The sequence below is a fragment of the Nymphalis io genome, chromosome 28 (assembly GCF_905147045.1).
Source record: "Nymphalis io chromosome 28, ilAglIoxx1.1, whole genome shotgun sequence".
Classification (NCBI taxonomy): domain Eukaryota; kingdom Metazoa; phylum Arthropoda; class Insecta; order Lepidoptera; family Nymphalidae; genus Nymphalis; species Nymphalis io.
The window spans coordinates 4,440,116-4,462,096 of NC_065915.1; the positions used below are offsets into that span (position 1 = coordinate 4,440,116).

The 21,981-nt window shown below is 33.1% G+C and overlaps 1 protein-coding gene across 1 annotated transcript; it reads left to right on the forward strand.

Moving 5' to 3' along the window:
- The first annotated feature begins 15,610 nt into the window (after positions 1 to 15,610).
- On the forward strand, positions 15,611 to 21,812 carry LOC126779022 (RNA-binding protein 8A-like). Its single transcript, XM_050502771.1, has 4 exons — positions 15,611 to 15,618; positions 20,934 to 21,045; positions 21,331 to 21,444; positions 21,543 to 21,812. The coding sequence occupies exons 1-4, from the start codon at positions 15,611 to 15,613 to the stop codon at positions 21,645 to 21,647; spliced, it is 339 nt and encodes a 112-aa protein (XP_050358728.1). The 3' UTR covers positions 21,648 to 21,812.
- The last annotated feature ends 169 nt before the right edge of the window (positions 21,813 to 21,981 follow it).

Here is a 21,981-nt window from a genome sequence, read left to right on the forward strand (position 1 = left end):
TGTATTGGTGTGGTTCTGATAAAGCCGCCAATAACTCGCATTGACTGATTTTGTACTTTGTCCAATTTACTTAGGTGACTCTTTAGCCCGATATCGTATAAGAAACTACCATAATCAAGTCTGCTACGGATAATTGAAATATAAAGTCGACGTAGGTGCATTGGATGAATGCCTCATTTACTACCAGCTAATACTTTAAAAATATTTAAAAATTTAAGAATTTTGTCTCTAATTTCATTAATGTGCCTACCCCATTTTAAGCTTCTATATAACCACATTCCCTAATATTTAACACTATCGACTTCTTGTAAACGAAAATTATTGTTTAACAATTGGATTGCCGTGTTACTTCTAGACCTGCATTTACTAAAGATGCAAACTTTGGTTTTTTGTTGAGACATACTTAATCCAATTTCTTTTATGTGATTACAAAATACATCTAACGCATTTTGAATATCGTTTGCCGCCACATTGACTATTTTATTTGAACTATATATAACAAAATCGTCGGCATATTGCGAGATGAATACTTGTAAAATTTCTCGACAAATTCTTCTGGTAGCCACGTTAAACATTAACGGAGATAAAGGATCACCTTGTGGTAAGCCTACTGCTGAAGTGCGGGTTAATTTTTGACTGTTACCAAATGGAATAGTTAAAATTCTTTCACGAAGATATTCCCATAGATATCGACACAGAAAAGCTCCAACATCGGCATCATCAACAAGGTTCAATAGCTTTGCGACATTGACATTGTTATAGGCATTATCTATATCGATGAAGCAACCAACCGTCGCGAAACCTTTAGTAAATCCGATTTGATTGCGAGTTATTAGTCTGACCAGATTGTCATAACAAGAACGCGACTTCCTAAAGCCTACTGTTTCATATGAAAAACAATCGTTCTTTTCAAGGTACCAATCTAATCTACGGGTCATTATATGTATGTAGTATGTAATATTTTACAGACACAAGATATTAGTGCAATAGGTCTCCACCCGGATACTGATCTGTTATCCCTTCCCGGTTTCGGTACAGGAACTATTGTAACTTTCCTCCATTGCTTAGGGATGAAACTTTCTGATAAAAACCGGTTATATAAAGTGACAAGTATATTCTTACCAGAATGGGGCAAATTATAAATCATTGAATAAGCTATGCCGTCTTGCCCTGGTGCTGTATCTGATCGTTTTAAACAATTATTTAATTCCTGTACCGTAATCGGAGTTTTAAGCTTCACATTATCGGACTTAAATATTGGGCGATTCGGTGATACAAAATCTGGTGCTAAACTTCGTAGTAAACTTACTGCAATTTCGTTATCTATAATATTCTGAGTGGATTTGTAGCCCTTGATCCAATTCATACGAATCCACATCTCACAATATGAAGTTTCCTCATTAATATTATCACAAAAATTCTGCCACGATTTGTATCTACCACGTCTAATATCTTTTTGTGTCTGTCCTATCTTTTCTTGCAGGTTATTAAGATTGTAAGGAGTGGGATTTCTTCTAAATTTTGCTAAGGCTAAGCGTCTCTTAATACTTAAGCCACTGACGACGAAATATGTTGTGACCAAAAAGGTTTTGGCTTAAAAATACTTGATCTTGCTGGATTTTCAAAAATTTTCGTGTATGGAATTACTTCTTCTGCAGCTGCATTGACTATGGCTATGAACTTGTTATATGCAAGTTGATTGTTGCTAGGAATTGAATACTCAAGAAGGGGCTTTTTGATGACTTCTCTATATAATGTCCAATTTGCTTTTTTAAAATTTCTTCGCTTCCTAACTGTGTAGCCTAAGTTTTTTATCTAGTTTAATCTTTATCATTAAATGGTCACTTCCTAGGCTTTCATTCAAAACATTCCACGTTAATTTAATAGCTATGTCTTCAGATACTAATGGTATATCAGGAGTTGTTCTCTGAACCAGACCATTGACTATTTTTATGCGAGTGTCACTGCCATTATTTAGAGAAATACAATTACTCTCTAATAGTGCATCAAAAATCTGACAGCATCGTGTATCATGTTTCCTGGACCAATTACGATGATGCCCATTAAAATCTCCTGCAATTATAGTCTTGTTATTAAACTTAGAAAAAAATCCATTCCGTCTTGAAAAGAGGTGTTAACTGTTGGGTGGGCAATATATAGATACTATATTTTCAGTGTCACCGCAATTAAATATTTTAACATATGTATATTCAATTCCTGAGTTCGAAATATCCATATATTTTTGTTGAGCTTTTATAGACCAATGTGTTATTATAGCTACACCTCCAAATCCGTCTCTGCAATCTGATCTAAAAATATTATACCCACTTAAATGACAACAGCTGTCCGGATCTAACCAAGTCTCACTGATTAAGGCAATATGGATTTTTTTCCTGATTTGATATTAGTTCTAATTCTGGTATCTTTGGTCGTAGACTTTGAGAATTTCATTGGAGTATGTTTATAGATTGTGGAATATTGTTCCTATCCATATTGGCTTAAGAATTTTAAACATGGCCACTACGATATTAATCTCACTATAGTCGATAATACAGCTTCATAAATTATACTTAGAATTCTTTAATCTTTTCTTCCCACGTCAAACCACTATTTAATATTTTATCTTTTAGCATTTTTAGTACTGATTTCCATTCAACAAATCCTCGCTCATCTTTGTATGTATTCCCTTTTTTTCTATATCCTTGTTCTTCACTGCGTACTGTTTCTGTTTCCGAATATCTATCTTCCACTGTCTCCAAATTGTTAAATTCCATTATTTCTATATTATCATCGTTTTAGACGTTTGCTTTTCCGGCCTTCCTTAGTTTTTTTTTTTTGGTTTTTAATTTTGTTTTTGGTGACTTCAGCGTATGACCTTGTGAGATTTTCATCTACGGTAGATTCTTTTAAACCATTAACTGTAGACGAATCGTTAGTTTTATTAATTGTTGAAAATGCTTGACGTGAAATAACGGGTGCTGTAGGGGGGCTGGGTGGAACATAAATAGTTAGTGCCTTTTTGTATGTACAATTAAATTCTGCCATTAGCTCTCGGACTCGTTTTTCTTTATTATAAATGAGGCATATTCTGGTCATAGCCATGTGATTACAAATAGAAAGAAGAAATTGTGAGAAGATTGCTCACAATTTTGATGGTTGTCACCACATTTCGGGCAAAAAATTTTGTTAGATGGACAAATTTTGATCGTATGTCCGTATCTCCAGCATCGAGGACATTGCGTAACAGGGAATACAATAGGATTAGGAATAGGGTGTTACTGTTACTGTGGTGTCGAACATCTTAATTTTTGATGGTAACGATGACCCTTTAAAAACATATTCTCATAGCCTCGCTATTCTCCCATCTTCCATCCGAGTTATTTCTGCGTTTTAACCTCATATTTAACTCCCATAATTGGTATACTACTATATAAACTTTCTAAAATTTCTTCATCAGTACGGTCTAAGTCTATGGCTTTTATCACTCCATACGTATGATTTATTTCCATAGTTTTATATGTCCTATATCTATTTTCATTAAAGAATTTGTTAATTATTAATTCCTCAGCACTATCTTCTTTGTCAAACTGAATCAACACTTTAAATGAGTTTATGTATTTAACACGAACAACGTTCTGTATGTTCTCTGATTTCAAAATCTTAGCCAGTTTAAATTGTTTTGGAATTGGTTCAGTGGATGTAATGCAAACTTCAATTATCGGACAAGCGATATCAGTAGACTGGTGCTTTGTAAAGGGGCCCACTAAAACTCACAAGGAACGACGATAGTCGATATTATATTTTAACTCTTATTATGTATCGCACTTTAAAATATATATCTGGACGTATCATATTAAATGTAAATAGTCTCAATATCTTGTTACTATTAATGTATGAATGAATCAACATAAATTAACACAAAATTTAACACTGGAGAAAAGATGTTTATGAAATAGTAAGTTGTCAAAAAAATAGGTTTTTTTTTGTTGATATTGTTTTTCCTCAATAGTTTTTATATTTTAAATAAAGTTAATAAAAGATTATGTTCTTACTGTAACTTAATTTGACTTCATTACGCAAAACATTTTATTTTTAATTTTTTTCAAACTGTTAAGTTTTGTGACGCTTATGAACAAATTTTATCTTTTTCTTATATTGTTTACTGGTCATAGTCAAGTTAAGACAATATTTTTAAATCACGTTACTTTTTCTGTGCACTCTCAGACAAAACATCGATTAAATATAAATACTGGATTTTATAAGTAATGAAACAGTGATAAAGAATATATTTAAGTAGTTTATTAAGAAAACTAGTAAGTATTCAAAGTGCGATTGAAAAAAACTTAGTTTCAATTAGGAAAAGCATGTGTTAAAGTGTGTTTAAAGTGCGGTGCATAGTTAATTCATTATCTAAGCTAAGACTTATCGCTTATGTATTTAATATATGTCTTTCTATAATATTATTTGTTTTTATTTACCACCAATGAACTGAAAATAGTAAAACATATTCAGGAATAATCTTTGCCTATTTGTGTTTATAATTTATTTTGTGCCGTGCACTGAAAAAAACAATGTTGCGTATGAGATTGTGTATACAATATCTTCCTACCCAATTTCTAAACATAATTATGATATATAATATATAAATAAATTTTTTCCTTTATTTTACCTGGGAGTTTAGTCATCAGATTGACTATGTCACCCCCGTACAAGCAAAACACATAATAATTATACTAAATCAAAACAACTTAACACCTAATTAACTTAACATTACTTCAATAATATAATACATCCATAATCTTTTCTTTTCTATATAAGGTATTATCGAAAATGAGCAAGTATTCTATATATACATTTTCAATAATAGCTTAGCTTCGTTTGGTGATGGTACCGCAAGCCAACTATTATATATACCCACATTACATGATTTTAATAAACGGGGCCGGAACGACGCATTCCGCGCACAGTCCATCAATCGGTGATAAACATCATCCATTCAGTTACATTGTACGTATTTATTGATGTTGGTTTTGCCCATCATAAAATTAAATTTGTTTGACGGAATATGACCGGAACGAAGTCTCATAAATGTCACAATATTTTTTCTGCTACTTTTAATTTTTTGAAACCATGGGCAATGAGTAAGTTCACATACAATTGTCTTGTACCATATACGTTTATGTCGCGATCGTTCATCAAAATATTCCTGTCAGTTTTGTTTACATGTTTTCTTGAATTTATTTAAAATTTCACTATGTAAAGGTATGCACTGATAAAGAATTCTGTCATGAATAGCTTGTTTTGCTGCTTTGTCAGTTTCCCCGTTGCCCATGATTCCAATATGTGAAGGTATCTACTGGATAATTATTGTTTTATTTGCACTTTGTCAATTGCATATGGACTCTAAAATATCATAGGCTACCGGGTATCCTCGAAAGGTCGAGGTTAACCGAGCCAAATGAAAAAGAGCGCTCTTTGAATCAGACAGTATAACAACCTGACTTCCGGCACAAGATGACGCATATGATAATGATTCCGAAATTGCAATCAGCTCACTATGCATTATAGATATGCCTTAATTTTAAATTTAATTCTTATATCTGCCTGAGGGTCAAAGATTGCTGTACCTGAACCGAATGTATCCTTAGATCCGTCGGTAAAAATTTTGTAAAACGACTTATATTTGTTATCTAGAAGTGTCAGACAGCTAATTAACATATCTGATTTCTTACACAGTGTTTTTGACATCGCTATTCCTTCTACTACTGAAAATATATTATTAGATAAGTCTATACCACTGACCCATGTATGGAGAGAATGACATAGTAATTTTTTATTTGATATAACAGAATAATGGCATAAATTTCTGTATTAACTGTAACGAGCAGAGGAAGTTTTTATTTCTCCAGTAATAATTACTACACGTATCGTTTAGATCTTTTAAAACATTTACAGTTACATTATTTTCGACAGACCTAGACTTTAGCACAAACTTAACGGCAAGATATTTCCTTCGGATATTTAGAGGTCGTATATACAATTCACTCTCCATGACATGTATTGGTGTGGTTCTGATAAAGCCGCCAATAACTCGCATTGACTGATTTTGTACTTTGTCCAATTTACTTAGGTGACTCTTTAGCCCGATATAGATAGATTCTTTTAAACTATTAACTGTAGACGAATCGGTTAGCTTTATTAATTGTTGGAAATGCTTGACGTGAAATAACAGGTGCTGGAGGGGGGCTGGGTGGAACATAAATAATTAGTGCCTTTTTGTATGTACAATTAAATTCTGCTATAAGCTCTCGAACTCGTTTTTCTTTAATATAAATGGGGCATATTCTGGTCATAGCCATGTGATTACAAATAAATGAAGATTGCTCACAATTTTGATGGTTGTCACCACATTTCGGGCAAACAATTTTGTTAGATGGACAAATTTTGATCGTATGTCCGTATCTCCAGCATCGAGAACATTGCGTAACAGGGAATACAAAGGCTGTTACTATTACTGTGGTGTCGAACATCTTAATTTTTGATGGTAACGATGACACTTTAAAACATATTCTCATAGCCTCACTATTTTCCCATCTTCCATCCGAACTATTTCTGCGTTTTAACCTCTTTACTCCCATAATTGGTATACTACTATATAAACTTTCTAAAATTTCTTCATCAGTACGGTCTAAGTCTATGGCTTTTATCACTCCATACGTATGATTTATTTCCATAGTTTTATATGTCCTATATCTATTTTTATTAAAGAATTTGTTAATTATTAATTCCTCAGCACTATCTTCTTTGTCAAACTGAATCAACACTTTAAATGATTTTATGTATTTAACACGCAAGCATTACGCTTTTTATTTAAATGAAAACGAAATAATCAACTATAAAATAGCAACATATATAATACACCTGTTTTGAATCTATAAAACTTTTTTTTATTTATTTTCAATTATAATTAAAAATATATGATGAAAGAGAAGATTATCAGAATGTATAAGAAATCGAGCCGAGCAGAAAAAAAAATGTATTAACAACAGTAAAACTGGGAATAAATGGCCCCTCCAAACCGATTCTTATCTCGGAAAGTCTTTCTTCTAAAATGAAGAGGTTGTTTTATCTCAGTCGTGATTTTGCCAAATCTTATGAGTACGTCGTATCGTATCGTATTGCTGGACGTCCAATGGCAAAATATTTCTTCGTAAGAAAGAAGGTGACCAGCTAATTCACATAAAAAAAGAATTGGACCTAGATTCCTTAAAATTGAAGAAATGACTAGGTGTCACAAACTTCGCTATTTGCTGTAGATGCATGCTACTTGTTCTTCGTAAGCTTTTTATATTAATGAATGATTTTTTCATATTTAATCTTAGCTCCTATTCCTACATTTCTATGTTGTTAATTTTTTATAATCATTTAGATCAATATTATAATCCTTATATTTATACATATATATCCATCACAAAACATAGTATAGGTTTCCATAGCACAAGCTTTGTACAAGCTTAATTTGGGATCAGATGGCTGTGTTTGAAAAATGTCCCCGGATATTATTATTAAAAAAAAAAAAACATCCTTACCTTATTTTCCTTTTTTCAGTCTTATCAAATCTTTCATTTGCTGATAATATTCCAAAATATTTAGTGAGTAAAGCTAAGATAAAAAAAGAAAAACAAAAAAAGAATCGAATCTCTGTCCCTAGAACTACTGTAAATCGTACCATTGTTAAATTCAATAATATTTCTTTATGAATGATATAAACTTAATTAACGAAAATATTGAAGCTATAACAGCTTCAGAATTCATAATATCTTGTCCTGAGCAGTGTGGCAATTTTTGAAATGCAAAACGGGGCTAAAGGTTTTTCATGTTAACATAAGAAGCTTAAACTGCAATTTCGATAGACTCTTGGTTTTGTTAAATAGATTGAACAACCAGGTTGACGCAGGCTTTTTCTATCTGAATGTTGGTTAAGAAATGTCTCAGTCTTACCTACGTTACCGGGTTTCAGTTCTTTTAAGTCACAGTACACTAACCAAAATGATGGCGTCGTTGCATACTTCAGAAGCGGTTTAGATTGTCGTGTTGAGGAGTTTCTTTTTGCGGAAGCTAACTGTCTAGTTTCGTTCTGATATTGCTCTAGTAGCCATTTACCGCTCCTCTTCTTACTACAACATTTCTTCATTTATTAACAGTCTTCATAAAGTCTTACTTAGTTCATCGAGCTTTAAAACGTCAGCAATCATTGGAGATATAAACATTAATATTAACCCAGCTACTAAGGATCCTCGTATGGATGATTACCTTAACATCTCTGCCATCCATGGAATGCTGCCTGCATATGTCACTCCAACTAGAAATGAGAAATGTCTTGTTCATGTCATCCTAAGAAGTAACAAAAACACCACCACTGTTATGTTTGACGCTGCTTTTACAGATCATGTTCCGGTTATTTTTTACTGTGACTTTAAACTGAAACCTACTAAATCTGCTGGTAGTTATATTCGTGTCAATGAGGTCGCTATCGTTGCTGACCTTGCGATCTGTGATTTTTCGGCCATCTCTAATTCAACTGATCCGGAGAAATCTAAAAAATAGCTGTGCGGTGGGTTGGGACGGAATTACAACATCTATTGTGAAAACTTCTGAACCTATTTTTACCCCTTTGCTTACACATATTTTTAATCTTTGTCTGACTAAAGGAGTTTTCCTCAGGGTCTTTAAACAGGCCATCGTCCACCCTATTCATAAGAATGGAGCGAAGGACAATGTCAATAACTACAGACCCATTTCGGTCCTGACCACTTTTTCGAAAGTACTGGAAAAGATCCTTAATCGTAGGTTTATCTCTTATTTAAACAATTTCGGCATATTGGTTAATAATCAATACGGGTTCAGAACTAGCAGATCCACGGAAGATGCCGTAATGAGTATGATTAAAGACACGGTCCAAAACATTTATAATAATAAGAACACCATTGGCATATAATAAGAACACCATTGGCATTTTTCTGAACTTGCCGAAAGCATTCGACGCCGTTTCTATACCTTTATTACTACAGAAATTGGATAGAATTGGTGTCAGAGGATTGGCCTTAAGTATCTTCGAAAGTTATCTTAGCGAACGGACTCAATATGTCTCTATAAATAATCAAGTAAGTGATGAGGAAGATCTTTTCAATGGTGTTTCTCAAGGCAGCGTCGACTAGGGCTGACTTTATTCCTGGTCTACATTAATGATCTGTGCAAGCTTAAATTACCAAACTGCAAAATCGTAACATATGCCGACGACACCTCACTAATAGTCCATGGTAAGAATTGGTCAGATGCTCGAAATAAGGCAGAATTGGCCCTTGCTATCGTAATGAACTGGCTGTCCTGTAACTTATTGACTCTTAATATAGATAAAACGCATTATATGACTTTTGGCTCCAGCTATACTTTACCGGCTACGTTATTTCCTGTAGTCGCTCATAATTGTTCTGAATACCAGGTTCCTTGCAACTGTAATAAAATCTCTCTCACTAAGACCATTAAGTATCTCGGAGTAACAATAGATGAGGGGCTAAATTGGAATGATCACATTCAATCTGTAATTTCACGTATAAGGAAAATAATGTATATTTAAAGACTGTATATTACGCACTTGTGCAATCTAATATCACTTACTGTATCACAGCGTGAGGAGGTGCTGCTAAGATCAATATACTTCGATTAGAGAGAGCACAAAGACTTTTATTAAAAATTATGATCTCTCAGCCTATCCGTTTCCCTACAATTGAACTATATAAATCTTGTAAAGTTCTCACAGTGCGTCAACTGTATATACTGCAAACAATTCTTCGTAAGCATAAAAATATTCCCTATAATAAGTTTGTATCTAACAAACGCAGAAGTGATAGGGTTTGCCAGACCATTCCATTTAAATCAGCGATGGCAAGTCACCAATACAATTATTTGAGCTCAATTTTATATAATAGAATAAATAAGAAGAACAATATTTTCTCACTTACGACTTACCAGTGTAAAATTCAAATGACCAACCGGCTCCTCAATTTGGGCTATGATGAGACTGAAGCATTACTAAAACGATCAATATAACATTGACCTAACCTATTCTTTCTTCCTACCCCATCCCTTCCTTATAGTATATGTATTTAGATGTATATATGTATATAGTATATTTTGTTATTAGTTATTGTGTTATTAAATTAAATGATATTTGATTGTTATGTTTATAATGAACGAATTTATAATGAATAAATTTATAACGAATTTATAATGAATAAATGTGCTGTCGAATTGGAGGGCTATAGTAGCTACGACACAGTTTTATACTAATGTATTTCCTATCGTATTTATTGTTTAAGATATGTATAATTTGTTCAAAATAAATAAATAAATAAAATAAAATAAATAAAAATTGTTTATCTGTGTTACCGACGTATAATATTTTAGGTCGCCTTACGCTCACGTCACACAATGATTACTACGTTCCATAGATGGCGCTTTACATTTCGTAGCGAAATCTGCATCGCGTTGGCTAGATTATCTGTCGGTGAATCAGGTTCGCGGGATCGCACCAATGTAGTATCGACTATCGCTTCAAAGCTTCCTGTAAAATTCGTCTTAATTGTGACGAATCTTACAGGAAGCCTTGAACGGATGAAAGATTGTAAAATAATCTAAAGGTAAACTTTACCAATCAACAGATCCACGCACTCTCAGGCCCTCTCTCTCTCTATATCTTTAATCTTTGTTTATATGCAATTTTGAGGAGGAAAACAGCCTAGGAAGCTAGGGGAAGTCTTCTAAACTGTTTTCCTTCATATGAATAACTATTGTGAACACAGTATGCGAGCGGGCTAGTTGAGCATTCATTAGAGTTGAGGCAACCTTCTTCCGTTCCTGCCCTTGAGCCATGATTCCTAAATTCTTAACTTGGAGTTGTCTTCCACATCGGTAGACAACTCCAAGTTAAGAATTTAGGAAGACGTCAACAGGAAGGGTGCCAATATTGTGTTTGGCTTCGAAGTGATAACTGTTTATAACAAGAACGAGGTTTACAAGATCATGGCCGTTACCGTTAGTTGGCTGAGCATTAACACGTAGCACGAGCGTCGAGGTTCCATTGGCTCGAGTATTGTCAAATTTGAGGGACTCATTGACGTATAATAGAGTTTTTACTTTGTGTTCATTATGTTACAACATAAATAATGTTAAATACTTACAAGCATATACATGATAATGATAATAATGGGGATGATACTGGTAATGTCACTTTATATTCCATTGGTAAATTGGTTCAGCGCTTCATATGTAATAGAAATAAAACAATAGAACAATACAGCGAAAAACTAAATAAAAAAAAAGAAAACAAATTATAATAATGTATCACGATGTCAATAATAATTTAATCATTGAAAATACTTCAAATTAAAAAAAAAGCAATTGAACCTTTATGCAATAGAAAAGGTGTACTTTTGTGTCTCTGTGAAATTTTTTACCTTCCATTAAGGCATCGCCGCAGTTAGGAATAAAAGCCACCCAAATGTTAATACAGGGCCCATCAAGGGCAAGCTACGCCCCTGAGTAGGACACTATTATTTTATTCATACTTTTTGTGTTCTTGTATGGACCATATTGTATCCTATGTATACATACAATGTGTGCAAACGACAAAAAAGCCCATATAGTTAGTTTATCAACACTAATATTAGCTAGTCGATCGTTATCATATATAGCAGCCGTACTCAACCTGCGGCCCGCCGGGCTTTTGTGGTTGGCCCACTTGGATGTTACTTTATTTTGATATATTTTGAACTTGAAAGCTTTTTATTAACACCTAAATAATTGGACTTAAACAACTGCTTGTTGCGGATACTGCAGTGTTTAAAAAGTCGTGAAATGATAAAAAAATGTTAAAATATACGCGATAAAGGTTTGCGGCCCGCGACACCATGATTAACACTTGTTTGCAGCCCCTATAAAGAAAAGGTTGATTATCGCTGATCTATAGAAACGATTCAGAACACATTCGTGTAGCATACGAAAAAAGTGTGGCGGTGGACTAAATACGTCATATAAACATCTTAAAGAAGATAAGTATTATATTAACGAGATTAGTTTACATTAGATATAAATTTAAATTGACAAAAACATAAATTGATACTTTGAATGTATATCATATCTGTAAAACCTCATTGTCTGTGTATCATTTTAATTTAAATGCAATTTCTATTACCAATAAGATATCAAAGCGATTTTGTAGCAAAACCTCTGTAGTTAAGTGTACAAACTTTCACAAAATGCCCTAGAACATTATGAACATGTTACAAAAAATAACTAAATAACTCTTATTTATCACATGTTCTTACCACTGGGCCATCTCAGCTTTATCTAATTTATATACAAATTTATCTAATTTAAAAACATGGTAATATTAAAATGTATATGTGTTTGTTTCTAGATATGACAGTCTTGCTCCAGAGGGTAACACACCAGGACCACAGAGGTCTGTGGACGGTTGGATCCTATTTGTAAGCAATGTACATGAGGAAGCCCAGGAAGAAGATATACAGGTATAACTTAAAATTCTACCCCCAACTATATGAAGTAAAACAGCCTGTAAATGACGTACTGCTGAGATTGGCATCCTGCTCTTTTGAGGAGAAGGTTTGGAGTTTTGCACACAATATTTTCCTGCATGAGATGAATTATAAATTGTAATTAAATTTGTTAATCTTCAGTCATGCTTTTCTTTGTTCTTGCTACTATGCTATCTCAGCTCCATATAAAACAAGCTGCATATTAATAAAAGTATGGATATAAAGAAAAGATTATTTATTTTTTTATTTTCTTTGTATAACCAATTCTCAGAATTTGGAGAAATCAAAAACATTCATTTGTATCTTGATCGGCGCACTGGCTTCCTTAAGGGTTATGCCTTAGTTGAATATGAAACATACAAACAGGCAGCTGTAAGTTTTACTTTAATATTAATGGTTATGTTTAGTTTCCGCTTAGATAGTAAATGTGCTTAGTCAATGAAATTTTTAATTTTGTATTTTTCCTAAAGAGTGCACGCGAGGCTCTCGATGGAGCTGATATTCTCAGACAAGCGATATCAGTAGACTGGTGCTTTGTAAAGGGGCCCACTAAAACTCACAAGAAACGACGATAGTCGATATTATATTTTAACTCTTATTATGTATCGCACTTTAAAATATATATCTGGACGTATCATATTAAATGTAAATAGTCTCAATATCTTGTTACTATTAATATATGAATGAATCAACATAAATTAACATAAAATTTAACACTGGAGAAAAGATGTTTATGAAATAGTAAGTTGTCAAAAAACTAGATTTTTTTTGTTAAGATTGTTTTTCCTCAATAGTTTTTATATTTTAAATAAAGTTAATTAAAGATTATGTTCTTACTGTAACTTATTTTGACTTCATTACGCAAAACATTTTATAATTTTTTTCAAACTGTTGACTTTTGTGATGCTTATGAACAAATTTTATCTTTTTTTTTATATTTTTTACTGGTCATAGTCAAGTTAAGACATTATTCTTAAATTACGTTACTTTTTCTGTGCACTCTCAGACAAAACATCGATTAAATATAAATACTGGTTTTATAAGTCATGAAACAGTGATAAAGAATATATTTAAGTAGTTTATTAAGAAAACTAGTAAGTATTCAAAGTGCGATTGAAAAAAACTTAGTTTCAATTAGGAAAAGCATGTGTTAAAGTGTGTTTAAAGTGCGGTGCATAGTTAATTCATTATCTAAGCTAAGACTTATCGCTTATGTATTTAATATATGTCTTTCTATAATATTATTTGTTTTTATTTACCACCAATGAACTGAAAATAGTAAAACATATTCAGGAATAATCTTTGCCTATTTGTGTTTATAATTTATTTTGTGCCGTGCACTGAAAAAAACAATGTTGCGTATGAGATTGTGTATACAATATCTTCCTACCCAATTTCTAAACATAATTATGATATATAATATATAAATATTTTTTTTCCTTTATTTTACCTGGGAGTTTAGTCATCAGATTGACTATGTCACCCCCGTACAAGCAAAACACATAATAATTATACTAAATCAAAACAACTTAACACCTAATTAACTTAACATTACTTCAATAATATAATACATCCATAATCTTTTCTTTTCTATATAAGGTATTATCGAAAATGAGCAAGTATTCTATATATATATTTTCAATAATAGCTTAGCTTCGTTTGATGATGGTACCGCAAGCCAACTATTATATATACCCACATTATATGATTTTAATAAACGGGGCCGGAACGACGCATTCCGCGCACAGTCCATCAATCGGTGATAAACATCATCCATTCAGTTACATTGTACGTATTTATTGGTGTTGGTTTTGCCCATCATAAAATTAAATTTGTTTGACGGAATATGACCGGAACGAAGTCTCATAAATGTCACAATATTTTTTCTGCTACTTTTAATTTTTTGAAACCATGGGCAATGAGTAAGTTCACATACAATTGTCTTGTACCATATACGTTTTTGTCGCGATCGTTCATCAAAATATTCCTGCCAGTTTTGTTTACATGTTTTCTTGAATTTATTTAAAATTTCACTATGTAAAGGTATGCACTGATAAAGAATTCTGTCATGAATAGCTTGTTTTGCTGCTTTGTCAGTTTCCCCGTTGCCCATGATTCCAATATGTGAAGGTATCTACTGGATAATTATTGTTTTATTTGCACTTTGTCAATTGCATATGGACTCTAAAATATCATAGGCTACCGGGTATCCTCGAAAGGTCGAGGTTAACCGAGCCAAATGAAAAAGGGCGCTCTTTGAATCAGACAGTATAACAACCTGACTTCCGGCACAAGATGACGCATATGATAATGATTCCGAAATTGCAATCAGCTCACTATGCATTATAGATATGCCTTAATTTTAAATTTAATTCTTATATCTGCCTGAGGGTCAAAGATTGCTGTACCTGAACCGAATGTATCCTTAGATCCGTCGGTAAAAATTTTGTAAAACGACTTATATTTGTTATCTAGAAGTGTCAGACAGCTAATTAACATGTCTGATTTCTTACACAGTGTTTTTGACATCGCTATTCCTTCTACTACTGAAAATATATTATTAGATAAGTCTATACCACTGACCCATGTATGGAGAGAATGACATAGTAATTTTTTATTTGATATAACAGAATAATGGCATAAATTTCTGTAGACTGTAACGAGCAGAGGAAGTTTTTATTTCTCCAGTAATAATTACTACACGTATCGTTTAGATCTTTTAAAACATTTACAGTTACGTTATTTTCGACAGACCTAGACTTTAGCACAAACTTAACGGCAAGATATTTCCTTCGGATATTTAGAGGTCGTATATACAATTCACTCTCCATGACATGTATTGGTGTGGTTCTGATAAAGCCGCCAATAACTCGCATTGACTGATTTTGTTCTTTGTCCAATTTACTTAGGTGACTCTTTAGCCCGATATAGATAGATTCTTTTAAACCATTAACTCCAAACCGATTCTTATCTCGGAAAGTCTTTCTTCTAAAATGAAGAGGTTGTTTTATCTCAGTCGTGATTTTGCCAAATCTTATGAGTACGCCTATTGCTGGACGTCCAATGGCAAAATATTTCTTCGTAAGAAAGAAGGTGACCAGCTAATTCACATAAAAAAAGAATTGGACCTAGATTCCTTAAAATTGAAGAAATGACTAGGTGTCACAAACTTCGCTATTTGCTGTAGATGCATGTTACTTGTTCTTCGTAAGCTTTTTATATTAATGAATGATTTTTTCATATTTAATCTTAGCTCCTATTCCTACATTTCTATGTTGTTAATTTTTTATAATCATTTAGATCAATATTATAATCCTTATATTTATACATATATATTCATCACAAAACATAGCATAGGTTTCCATAGCACAAGCTTTGTACAAGCTTAATTTGGGATCAGATGGCTGTGTTTGAAAAATGTCCCCGGATATTATTATTAAAAAAAAAAAACATCCTTACCTTATTTTCCTTTTTTCAGTCTTATCAAATCTTTCATTTGCTGATAATATTCCAAAATATTTAGTGAGTAAAGCTAAGATAAAAAAAGAAAAACAAAAAAAGAATCGAATCTCTGTCCCTAGAACTACTGTAAATCGTACCATTGTTAAATTCAATAATATTTCTTTATGAATGATATAAACTTAATTAACGAAAATATTGAAGCTATAATAGCTTCAGAATTCATAATATCTTGTCCTGAGCAGTGTGGCAATTTTTGAAATGCAAAACGGGGCTAAAGGTTTTTCATGTTAACATAAGAAGCTTAAACTGCAATTTCGATAGACTCTTGGTTTTGCTAAATAGATTGAACAACCAGGTTGACGCAGGCTTTTTCTATCTGAATGTTGGTTAAGAAATGTCTCAGTCTTACCTACGTTACCGGGTTTCAGTTCTTTTAAGTCACAGTACACTAACCAAAATGATGGCGTCGTTGCATACTTCAGAAGCGGTTTAGATTGTCGTGTTGAGGAGTTTCTTTTTGCGGAAGCTAACTGTCTAGTTTCGTTCTGATATTGCTCTAGTAGCCATTTACCGCTCCTCTTCTTACTACAACATTTCTTCATTTATTAACAGTCTTCATAAAGTCTTACTTAGTTCATCGAGCTTTAAAACGTCAGCAATCATTGGAGATATAAACATTAATATTAACCCAGCTACTAAGGATCCTCGTATGGATGATTACCTTAACATCTCTGCCATCCATGGAATGCTGCCTGCATATGTCACTCCAACTAGAAATGAGAAATGTCTTGTTCATGTCATCCTAAGAAGTAACAAAAACACCACCACTGTTATGTTTGACGCTGCTTTTACAGATCATGTTCCGGTTATTTTTTACTGTGACTTTAAACAGAAACCTACTAAATCTGCTGGTAGTTATATTCGTGTCAATGAGGTCGCTATCGTTGCTGACCTTGCGATCTGTGATTTTTCGGCCATCTCTAATTCAACTGATCCGGAGAAATCTAAAAAATAGCTGTGCGGTGGGTTGGGACGGAATTACAACATCTATTGTGAAAACTTCTGAACCTATTTTTACCCCTTTGCTTACACATATTTTTAATCTTTGTCTGACTAAAGGAGTTTTCCCCAGGGTCTTTAAACAGGCCATCGTCCACCCTATTCATAAGAATGGAGCGAAGGACAATGTCAATAACTACAGACCCATTTCGGTCCTGACCACTTTTTCGAAAGTACTGGAAAAGATCCTTAATCGTAGGTTTATCTCTTATTTAAACAATTTCGGCATATTGGTTAATAATCAATACGGGTTCAGAACTAGCAGATCCACGGAAGATGCCGTAATGAGTATGATTAAAGACACGGTCCAAAACATTTATAATAATAAGAACACCATTGGCATATAATAAGAACACCATTGGCATTTTTCTGAACTTGCCGAAAGCATTCGACGCCGTTTCTATACCTTTATTACTACAGAAATTGGATAGAATTGGTGTCAGAGGATTGGCCTTAAGTATCTTCGAAAGTTATCTTAGCGAACGGACTCAATATGTCTCTATAAATAATCAAGTAAGTGATGAGGAAGATCTTTTCATTGGTGTTCCTCAAGGCAGCGTCGACTAGGGCCGACTTTATTCCTGGTCTACATTAATGATCTGTGCAAGCTTAAATTACCAAACTGCAAAATCGTAACATATGCCGACGACACCTCACTAATTGTCCATGGTAAGAATTGGTCAGATGCTTGAAATAAGGCAGAATTGGCCCTTGCTATCGTAATGAACTGGCTGTCCTGTAACTTATTGACTCTTAATATAGATAAAATGCATTACATGACTTTTGGCTTCAGCTATACTTTACCGGCTACGTCATTTCCTGTAGTCGCTCATAATTGTTCTGAATACCAGGTTCCTTGCAACTGTAATAAAATCTCTCGCACTAAGACCATTAAGTATCTCGGAGTAACAATAGATGAGGGGCTAAATTGGAATGATCACATTCAATCTGTAATTTCACGTATAAGGAAAATAATGTATATTTAAAGACTGTATATTACGCACTTGTGCAATCTAATATCACTTACTGTATCACAGCGTGAGGAGGTGCTGCTAAGATCAATATACTTCGATTAGAGAGAGCACAAAGACTTTTATTAAAAATTATGATCTCTCAGCCTATCCGTTTCCCTACAATTGAACTATATAAATCTTGTAAAGTTCTCACAGTGCGTCAACTGTATATACTGCAAACAATTCTTCGTAAGCATAAAAATATTCCCTATAATAAGTTTGTATCTAACAAACGCAGAAGTGATAGGGTTTGCCAGACCATTCCATTTAAATCAGCGATGGCAAGTCACCAATACAATTATTTGAGCTCAATTTTATATAATAGAATAAATAAGAAGAACAATATTTTCTCACTTACGACTTACCAGTGTAAAATTCAAATGACCAACCGGCTCCTCAATTTGGGCTATGATGAGACTGAAGCATTACTAAAACGATCAATATAACATTGACCTAACCTATTCTTTCTTCCTACCCCATCCCTTCCTTATAGTATATGTATTTAGATGTATATATTTATATAGTATATTTTGTTATTAGTTATTGTGTTATTAAATTAAATGATATTTGATTGTTATGTTTATAATGAACAAATAATAAATAAATGTGCTGTCGAATTGGAGGGCGATAGTAGCTACGACACAGTTTTATACTAATGTATTTCCTATCGTATTTATTGTTTAAGATATGTATAATTTGTTCAAAATAAATAAATAAATAAAATAAAATAAATAAAAATTGTTTATCTGTGTTACCGACGTATAATATTTTAGGTCGCCTTACGCTCACGTCACACAATGATTACTACGTTCCATAGATGGCGCTTTACATTTCGTAGCGAAATCTGCATCGCGTTGGCTAGATTATCTGTCGGTGAATCAGGTTCGCGGGATCGCACCAATGTAGTATCGACTATCGCTTCAAAGCTTCCTGTAAAATTCGTCTTAATTGTGACGAATCTTACAGGAAGCCTTGAACGGATGAAAGATTGTAAAATAATCTAAAGGTAAACTTTACCAATCAACAGATCCACGCACTCTCAGGCCCTCTCTCTCTCTATATCTTTAATCTTTGTTTATATGCAATTTTGAGGAGGAAAACAGCCTAGGAAGCTAGGGGAAGTCTTCTAAACTGTTTTCCTTCATATGAATAACTATTGTGAACACAGTATGCGAGCGGGCTAGTTGAGCATTCATTAGAGTTGAGGCAACCTTCTTCCGTTCCTGCCCTTGAGCCATGATTCCTAAATTCTTAACTTGGAGTTGTCTTCCACATCGGTAGACAACTCCAAGTTAAGAATTTAGGAAGACGTCAACAGGAAGGGTGCCAATATTGTGTTTGGCTTCGAAGTGATAACTGTTTATAACAAGAACGAGGTTTACAAGATCATGGCCGTTACCGTTAGTTGGCTGAGCATTAACACGTAGCACGAGCGTCGAGGTTCCATTGGCTCGAGTATTGTCAAATTTGAGGGACTCATTGACGTATAATAGAGTTTTTACTTTGTGTTCATTATGTTACAACATAAATAATGTTAAATACTTACAAGCATATACATGATAATGATAATAATGGGGATGATACTGGTAATGTCACTTTATATTCCATTGGTAAATTGGTTCAGCGCTTCATATGTAATAGAAATAAAACAATAGAACAATACAGCGAAAAACTAAATAAAAAAAAGAAAACAAATTATAATAATGTATCACGATGTCAATAATAATTTAATCATTGAAAATACTTCAAATTAAAAAAAAGCAATTGAACCTTTATGCAATAGAAAAGGTGTACTTTTGTTTCTCTGTGAAATTTTTTACCTTCCATTAAGGCATCGCCGCAGTTAGGAAGAAAAGCCACCCAAATGTTAATACAGGGCCCATCAAGGGCAAGCTACGCCCCTGAGTAGGACACTATTATTTTATTCATACTTTTTGTGTTCTTGTATGGACCATATTGTATCCTATGTATACATACAATGTGTGCAAACGACAAAAAAGCCCATATAGTTAGTTTATCAACACTAATATTAGCTAGTCGATCGTTATCATATATAGCAGCCGTACTCAACCTGCGGCCCGCCGGGCTTTTGTGGTTGGCCCACTTGGATGTTACTTTATTTTGATATATTTTGAACTTGAAAGCTTTTTATTAACACCTAAATAATTGGACTTAAACAACTGCTTGTTGCGGATACTGCAGTGTTTAAAAAGTCGTGAAATGATAAAAAAATGTTAAAATATACGCGATAAAGGTTTGCGGCCCGCGACACCATGATTAACACTTGTTTGCAGCCCCTATAAAGAAAAGGTTGAGTATCGCTGATCTATAGAAACGATTCAGAACACATTCGTGTAGCATACGAAAAAAGTGTGGCGGTGGACTAAATACGTCATATAAACATCTTAAAGAAGATAAGTATTATATTAACGAGATTAGTTTACATTAGGTATAAATTTAAATTGACAAAAACATAAATTGATACTTTGAATGTATATCATATCTGTAAAACCTCATTGTCTGTGTATCATTTTGATTTAAATGCGATTTCTATTACCAATAAGATATCAAAGCGATTTTGTAGCAAAACCTCTGTAGTTAAGTGTACAAACTTTCACAAAATGCCCTAGAACATTATGAACATGTTACAAAAAATAACTAAATAACTCTTATTTATCACATGTTCTTACCACTGGGCCATCTCAGCTTTATCTAATTTATATACAAATTTATCTAATTTAAAAATATGGTAATATTAAAATGTATATGTGTTTGTTTCTAGATATGACAGTCTTGCTCCAGAGGGTAACACACCAGGACCACAGAGGTCTGTGGACGGTTGGATCCTATTTGTAAGCAATGTACATGAGGAAGCCCAGGAAGAAGATATACAGGTATAACTTAAAATTCTACCCCCAACTATATGAAGTAAAACAGCCTGTAAATGACGTACTGCTGAGATTGGCATCCTGCTCTTTTGAGGAGAAGGTTTGGAGTTTTGCACACAATATTTTCCTGCATGAGATGAATTATAAATTGTAATTAAATTTGTTAATCTTCAGTCATGCTTTTCTTTGTTCTTGCTACTATGCTATCTCAGCTCCATATAAAACAAGCTGCATATTAATAAAAGTATGGATATAAAGAAAAGATTATTTATTTTTTTATTTTCTTTGTATAACCAATTCTCAGAATTTGGAGAAATCAAAAACATTCATTTGTATCTTGATCGGCGCACTGGCTTCCTTAAGGGTTATGCCTTAGTTGAATATGAAACATACAAACAGGCAGCTGTAAGTTTTACTTTAATATTAATGGTTATGTTTAGTTTCCGCTTAGATAGTAAATGTGCTTAGTCAATGAAATTTTTAATTTTGTATTTTTCCTAAAGAGTGCACGCGAGGCTCTCGATGGAGCTGATATTCTCGGACAAGCGATATCAGTAGACTGGTGCTTTGTAAAGGGGCCCACTAAAACTCACAAGAAACGACGATAGTCGATATTATATTTTAACTCTTATTATGTATCGCACTTTAAAATATATATCTGGACGTATCATATTAAATGTAAATAGTCTCAATATCTTGTTACTATTAATATATGAATGAATCAACATAAATTAACATAAAATTTAACACTGGAGAAAAGATGTTTATGAAATAGTAAGTTGTCAAAAAACTAGATTTTTTTTGTTAAGATTGTTTTTCCTCAATAGTTTTTATATTTTAAATAAAGTTAATTAAAGATTATGTTCTTACTGTAACTTATTTTGACTTCATTACGCAAAACATTTTATAATTTTTTTCAAACTGTTGACTTTTGTGATGCTT